This window comes from Oncorhynchus mykiss, chromosome 13, assembly GCF_057628025.1.
Source record: "Oncorhynchus mykiss isolate SJ-2025 chromosome 13, ASM5762802v1, whole genome shotgun sequence".
Classification (NCBI taxonomy): domain Eukaryota; kingdom Metazoa; phylum Chordata; class Actinopteri; order Salmoniformes; family Salmonidae; genus Oncorhynchus; species Oncorhynchus mykiss.
In genome coordinates this window covers 555,001-563,871 of record NC_143034.1, presented here as the reverse complement: position 1 = coordinate 563,871, position 8,871 = coordinate 555,001, and the positions used below count along the sequence as shown (strand labels likewise).

Below are 8,871 nucleotides of genomic sequence, written 5' to 3'. Positions count from 1 at the left end.
TAGAATAGAGTTATAATAATATATAATATAATATAATAGAGTTATAATAATATATAATATAATATAATAGAGTTATAATAATATATAATATAATATAATAGAGTTATAATAATATATAATATAATATAATAGAGTTATAATAATATATAATATAATAGAGTTATAATAATATATAATATAATATAATAGAGTTATAATAATATATAATATAATAGAGTTATAATAATATATAATATAATAGAGTTATAATAATATATAATATAATAGAGTTATGATAATATATAATATAATAGAGTTATGATAATATATAATATAATAGAGTTATAATAATATATAATATAATATAATAGAGTTATAATAATATATAATATAATATAATAGAGTTATAATAATATATAATATAATATAATAGAGTTATAATAATATATAATATAATATAATAGAGTTATAATAATATATAATATAATAGAGTTATAATAATATATAATATAATATAATAGAGTTATAATAATATATAATATAATATAATAGAGTTATAATAATATATAATATAATATAGTTATAATAATATATAATATAATAGAGTTATAATAATATATAATATAATAGAGTTATAATAATATATAATATAATAGAGTTATAATAATATATAATATAATAGAGTTATAATAATATATAATATAATAGAGTTATAATAATATATAATATAATATAATAGAGTTATAATAATATATAATATAATAGAGTTATAATAATATATAATATAATAGAGTTATAATAATATATAATATAATATAATAGAGTTATAATAATATATAATGTAATAGAGTTATAATAATATATAATATAATAGAGTTATAATAATATATAATATAATAGAGTTATAATAATATATAATATAATATAATAGAGTTATAATAATATATAATATAATAGAGTTATGATAATATATAATATAATAGAGTTATAATAATATATAATATAATATAATAGAGTTATAATAATATATAATATAATAGAGTTATAATAATATATAATATAATAGAGTTAGAATAATATATAATATAATAGAGTTATAATAATATATAATATAATATAATAGAGTTATAATAATATATAATATAATAGAGTTATGATAATATATAATATAATAGAGTTATAATAATATATAATATAATAGAGTTATAATAATATATAATATAATAGAGTTATGATAATATATAATATAATAGAGTTATAATAATATATAATATAATATAATAGAGTTATAATAATATATAATATAATATAATAGAGTTATAATAATATATAATATAATAGAGTTATAATAATATATAATATAATAGAGTTATAATAATATATAATATAATATAATAGAGTTATAATAATATATAATATAATAGAGTTATAATAATATATAATATAATATAATAGAGTTATAATAATATATAATATAATAGAGTTATAATAATATATAATATAATAGAGTTATAATAATATATAATATAATAGAGTTATAATAATATATAATATAATAGAGTTATAATAATATATAATATAATATAATAGAGTTATAATAATATATAATATAATAGAGTTATAATAATATATAATATAATATAATAGAGTTATAATAATATATAATATAATAGAATAGAGTTATAATAATATATAATATAGTAGAGTTATAATAATATATAATATAATATAATAGAGTTATAATAATATATAATATAATAGAGTTATAATAATATATAATATAATAGAATAGAGTTATAATAATATATAATATAATAGAATAGAGTTATAATAATATATAATATAATATAATAGAGTTATAATAATATATAATATAATAGAGTTATAATAATATATAATATAATAGAGTTATAATAATATATAATATAATAGAGTTATAATAATATATAATATAATAGAGTTATAATAATATATAATATAATAGAGTTATAATAATATATAATATAATATAATAGAGTTATAATAATATATAATATAATAGAGTTATAATAATATATAATATAATATAATAGAGTTATAATAATATATAATATAATAGAGTTATAATAATATATAATATAATAGAGTTATAATAATATATAATATAATAGAGTTATAATAATATATAATATAATATAATAGTTATAATAATATATAATATAATAGAGTTATAATAATATATAATATAATATAATAGAGTTATAATAATATATAATATAATATAATAGAGTTATAATAATATATAATATAATAGAGTTATAATAATATATAATATAATAGAGTTATAATAATATATAATATAATAGAGTTATAATAATATATAATATAATATAATAGAGTTATAATAATATATAATATAATAGAGTTATAATAATATATAATATAATATAATAGAGTTATAATAATATATAATATAATAGAGTTATAATAATATATAATATAATAGAGTTATAATAATATATAATATAATAGAGTTATAATAATATATAATATAATAGAGTTATAATAATATATAATATAATATAATAGAGTTATAATAATATATAATATAATAGAGTTATAATAATATATAATATAATATAATAGAGTTATAATAATATATAATATAATAGAGTTATAATAATATATAATATAATATAATAGAGTTATAATAATATATAATATAATAGAGTTATAATAATATATAATATAATAGAGTTATAATAATATATAATATAATAGAGTTATAATAATATATAATATAATATAGTTATAATAATATATAATATAATAGAGTTATAATAATATATAATATAGTAGAGTTATAATAATATATAATATAATATAATAGAGTTATAATAATATATAATATAATATAATAGAGTTATAATAATATATAATATAATAGAGTTATAATAATATATATAATATAATAGTTATAATAATATATAATATGATATAATATAATAGAGTAAAATAACCAAGTTAATTGTTGTTTTTAAATATCTTTCCTGATCATCTATTTTAGCAATAAGGCACGAGGGGTGTGGTATAGGAGGGGGGGTGGTATAGGTGGGGGTATATGAGGGGGTACATGAGGGGTGTGGTATATGAGGGGGTACACAGGGGGGTGTGGTATAGGAGGGGGTACACGAGGGTGTACACGAGGGGGTGTGGTATAGGCGGGGGTGTGGTATAGGAGGGAGGGTGGTATTGGAGGGGGTATACGAGGGGGTGTGGTATAGGAGGGGGTAAATGAGGGGGTGTGGTATAGTAGGGGGTGTGGTATAGGAGGGGGTACACGAGGGGGTACATGAGGGGGTGTGGTATAGGAGGGGTGTGGTATAGGAGGGGGTATACAAGGGGGTACATGAGGGGGTGTGGTATACGAGGGGGAATACGAGGGGTATACGAGGGTGTTCATGAGGGTGTGTGGTATATGAGGGGGTATACGAGGGGGTATACGAGGGGGTGTGGTATACGATTGGGTATACGATGGGGTACATGAGGGGGTGTGGTATACGAGGGGGTACACGAGGGGGTGTGGTGCACGAAGAAGTGTGGTATACGAGGCGGTGCAGTATAGGAGGGGGTGTGGTATAGCAGGGGGTGTGGTATAGGAGGGGGTGTGGTATAGGTGGGGGTGTGGTATACGTGGGGGTGTGGTATACGTGGGGGTGTGGTATATGAAGGGGTGTGGTATAGGTGGGGGTGTGGTATATGCCCAATATACCACGGCTAAAGGCATATAACACTACGCAACGCAGAGTGCCTCGATACAACCCTTAGCCGTGATATATTGACCATATACCACAAACCCCCAGGTGCCTTATTGCTATTACAAACTGGTTACCAACGTAATTAGAGCACTAAAAAAACATGTTTTGTCATACCCGTGGTATCCCGGTCTGATATACCACGGCTGTCAGCCAATCACCATTCAGGGCTCGAACCACCCAGTTTACAATAAACAATATATCAAATATAATATATTTAATACCATTATGAAATATAACATACAATATAATCCATACACTATTTAATAAATAAATAATGTAGTTAATACCGTGTGCAATATGATAAATGATATAGTTAATATATTGAATACAGTGACATTTAATACAGTGTAAATTAATGTTGTAATCGGGCTTCAACCCAACAGCCATGTTCTCATTCCCTCCTCTCACCCCTAACCTCTGAACCCTAACCTCTGAACCCTAACCTCTGTAACCTCTCTATCCCCTAACCCAGTCTACACCAGTCCAGTGGTTTAAAGCCCTGAGAGGACACTCTGACTAGGGCTTCTGATGTCACCAGTCCTTCTCTTCTTGTGGTGATGATGTCACGTCCTGTAGTGAGGATGTCATGTCCTGTAGTGATGATGTCACATCCTGTAGTGATGATATCACGCCATGTAGTGATGATGTCACGTCCTGTAGTGAGGATGTCATGGCATGTAGTTATGATGTCACATCCTGTAGCGATGAGAAAACAATGAAAACAAGCAAGCATCCCAGAAAAGTGCTCAAAATAGACAATGTTAACATATGTTGCTTAAGAAACAAGGTTCATGAAGTCAATAACTTGCTAGGAACAGATGACATTCATATTCTGACCATCTCTGAAACTCACTTAGATAACACCTTTGGTGATACAGTGGTAGCAATACATGGTTATAACATCTACCGAAAAGACAGAAATGCCAAAGGTGGAGGTGTTTCTGTTTATATTTAGAACCACTTTACTGTAAAGATTAGAGAGGATCTCATGTTAAATACCGTTGAAGTAATATGGCTACAGGTTCATCTGCCTCACCTAAAGCCCATTCTGGTGGGAAGCTGCTATAGACCACCAAGTGCTAACAGTCAGTATCTGGATAATGTTAAATATTGTATTAGTAATATGGCTACAGGTTCATCTGCCTCACCTAAAGCCCATTCTGGTGGGAAGCTGCTATAGACCACCAAGTGCTAACAGTCAGTATCTGGATAATGTTAAATATTGTATTAGTAATATGGCTACAGGTTCATCTGCCTCAACTCAAGCCCATTCTGGTGGGAAGCTGCTATAGACAATCAAGTGATAACAGTCAGTATCTGGATAACGTGTGTGAAATGCTTGATAATGTATGTGATATCAAAAGAGAGGAATATTTTCTGGGTGATTTAAATATTGACTGGCTTTCATCAAGCTGCCCAGTCAAGAAAAACCTTCAAACTGTAACCAGTAACTAACTAGTCCTGCAACCTGGTTCAGGTTATCAGTCAACCTACCAGGGTAGTTACAAACAGCACAGGAATTAAGTCATCAACATGTATTGATCACATCTTAAAACTAATGCTGCAGAAATGTGCTTGAAAGCAGTATACAAATCCATCGGATGTAGTGACCACAATATGGTGGCCACGTCTAGGAAAACCAAAGTTCCAAAGGCTGGGCCTGATAGAGTGTATAAGAGGTCATACAATACTATTTGTAGTGATTCCTATATTGTGGATGTAAAGAATATTTGTTGGTCCGTGGTGTGTAATGAGGAGCAAACAGACACAGCACCCATTAAGAAAGTGACTGTAAAAACTGTTAAATCCCTGTGGATTGATGAGGAATTGAAAAATGGTTGAGAGGGAAGAGGCAAAAGGAACGGTAAGTAAGTCTGGCTGCACAACTGATTGGCAAATGTACTGCAAATTGAGAAATCATGTGACTAAACTGAATAAAAATAATAAACTACACTATAAAACAAAGATAAATGATATAAAGAATGATGGTAAATTGAACATTTAATTGGAGCTTCAATTAAATTGAGGGAAAACAAGGTAACCTCAGCTCATTGAATCAGATGCTCATTCATCACAAACCCTACTGATATTGACAACTACAATAATGATTCCTTTCAATGGCAAGATTAGCAAACTTAGGCATGGAATACCAGCAACAAACTCTGACGCTACACATCCAAGTATATCTGACCAAATTATGAAAAACAGGTAGAGGTGAAAAAATTATTGTTATCTATCATCAATGAAAAGCCACTGGGGTCTGACAACTTGAATGGAAAATTAATGAGGATAATAACAGACGATATTGCCGCTCCTATTTGCCATATCTTCAATCCAAGCCTACTAGAAAGTATGTTCCCTCAGGCCTGGAGGGAAGCTAAAGTCATTCTGCTACCTAAGAATAGTAAAGCCCTCTTTACTGGCTCAAATAGCCGACCAATCATTCTGTTACCAACCCTTATTAAACTTCTGGAAAAAATGGTGTTTGACCAGATGCAATGCTATTTCACAGTAAACAAATTAAGTCTCAGTACGCTTATAGGGAAGGACTTTCAACAAGCACACCACTTACACAAATGACTGATGATTGGCTGAGAGAAATTGATAATGAAAATATTGTGGGAGATGTTTCGTTAGACTTCAGTGCAGCATTTGACATTATCGATCATAGTCTGTTGATGGAATAACGTAAGTGTTTTGGCTTTACACCCCCTGCTGTATTGTGAATAAAGAGTTTCCTGTCTAAAAGAACACAGAGGGTGTTCTTTAATGGAAGCCAACCCAACATAATCCAGGTAGAATCAGGCATTCCCCAGGGCAGCTGTCTAGGACCTTACTTTTTTCAATCTTTACTAACTACATGCCACCGGCTTTAAGTAAAGCCTGAGTGTCTATGTATGCGGATCACTCAACACTATACACGCCAGCTACTACAGCGACTGAAATGATTGCAACACTTAACAAACACTTAACAAAGAGCTGCAGTTAGTTTCAGTTTTGGAAGTGTGTTTTCTATCCCAAGCTGTCAATTATATGCATATTCTAGCATCTGGTCTTGAGAAATAGGCGGTTTACTTTGGGAACGTTATTTTTCCAAAAATAAAAATAGTGCCCCCTAGTTTCAAGATGTTAACAGCACTATCAACAAGGCAGGCCCTAGCTTTGTCACACCTGGACTACTGTTCAGTCGTGTGGTCAGGTGCCACAAAGAGGGACTTTTGAATTGGCTCAGGAGAGGGCAGCACGGCTGGCCCGTGGACGTACACAGAGAGCTAACATTAATATTATGGGGGCTGGTTCAAAGTGGAGGTTGACTTCATCACTACTTGTATTTGTGAGAGGTATTAACATATTGAATGTGCCACAAGGTGTCTGTCTAAACTACTAGCACACAGGTCAGACACCCATGCATACCCCACAAGACATGCCACCAGAGGTCTATTCACAGTCCCCAAGTCCAGAACAGACTATGGGAGGGGCACAGTTCCAAGACTACATGGAACTCTATTCCACATCAGGTAACAATAGAATCAGATACAAAAACAGATCAAAATACACCTTATGGACTGTGACAAACAGTGTATCTACAACACAAACATAGGCACAGACACATACATACAGACACAAGATGACACATGCACTATACACACACATACACATGGTAGTGGAGAAGGGGCCTGAGGGCACATACCTAGTGTGTATTGAAATCTGAAATCTGAATAATATTGTCACGTTTTAATAATGTTGTGACTGATTTAATTTTGCTGGACCACAGGAAGAGTATCTGCTGACTTGGCAGGAACTAATGGGGATCCATAATAAACCCTAGGAAGAGTAGCTGCTGCCTTGGCAGGAACTAATGGGGATCCATAATAAACCCCAGGAAGAGTAGCTGCTGCCTTGGCAGAAACTAATGGGGATCCATAATAAACCCCAGGAAGAGTTGCTGCTGCAGGAACTAACGGGGATCCATAATAAACCCTAGGAAGAGTAGCAGCTGCCTTGGCAGGAACTAATGGGGATCCATAATAAACCCCAGGAAGAGTAGCTGCTGCCTTGGCAGGAACTAATGGGGTTCCATAATAAACTCCAGGAAGAGTAGCTGCTGCCTTGGCAGAAACTAATGGGGATCCATAATAAACCCCAGGAAGAGTTGCTGCTGCAGGAACTAACGGGGATCCATAATAAACCCTAGGAAGAGTAGCAGCTGCCTTGGCAGGAACTAATGGGGATCCATAATAAACCCCAGGAAGAGTAGCTGCTGCCTTTGCAGGAACTAATGGGGTTCCATAATAAACCCCAGGAAGAGTAGCTGCTGCCTTGGTAGGAACTAATGGGGTTCCATAATAAACTCCAGGAAGAGTAGCTGCTGCCTTGACAGGAACTAATGGGGATCCATAATAAACCCCAGGAAGAGTAGCTGCTGCCTTGACAGGAACTAATGGGGATCCATAATAAACCCCAGGAAGAGTATCTGCTGCCTTGACAGGAACTAATGGGGATCCATAATAAACCCCAGGAAGAGTAGCTGCTGCCTTGGCAGGAACTAATGGGGATCCATAATAAACCCCATGAAGAGTAGCTGCTGCCTTGGCAGGAACTAATGGGGATCCATAATAAACCCCAGGAAGAGTAGCTGCTGTCTTGGCAGGAACTAATGGGGTTCCATGATAAACCCCAGGAAGAGTAGCTGCTGCAGGAACTAATGGGGATCCATAATAAACCCCAGGAAGAGTAGCTGCTGCCTTGGCAGGAACTAATGGGGTTCCATAATAAACTCCAGGAAGAGTAGCTGCTGCCTTGGCAGGAACTAATGGGGTTCCATAATAAACCCCAGGAAGAGTAGCTGCTGCCTTTGCAGGAACTAATGGGGTTCCATAATAAACCCCAGGAAGAGTAGCTGCTGCCTTGGTAGGAACTAATGGGGTTCCATAATAAACTCCAGGAAGAGTAGCTGCTGACTTGACAGGAACTAATGGGGATCCATAATAAACCCCAGGAAGAGTAGCTGCTGCCTTGACAGGAACTAATGGGGATCCATAATAAACCCCAGGAAGAGTATCTGCTGCCTTGACAGGAACTAATGGGGATCCAT

At 31.4% G+C, this 8,871-nt stretch overlaps 1 protein-coding gene across 1 annotated transcript in view; it reads right to left on the bottom strand.

Annotated features, from left to right (window-relative positions):
• Positions 1-3,957: 3,957 nt before the first annotated feature.
• Positions 3,958-8,871, bottom strand: part of LOC110511339 (cell death-inducing p53-target protein 1) — a 10,961-nt gene continuing 6,047 nt past the window's right edge. Inside the window, exon 5 of the mRNA XM_036973596.2 lies at positions 3,958-4,472. Within this exon, the coding sequence (XP_036829491.1) occupies positions 4,466-4,472 (7 nt within the window). The 3' untranslated portion in view covers positions 3,958-4,465. The remainder of the gene's footprint in view (positions 4,473-8,871) is intronic.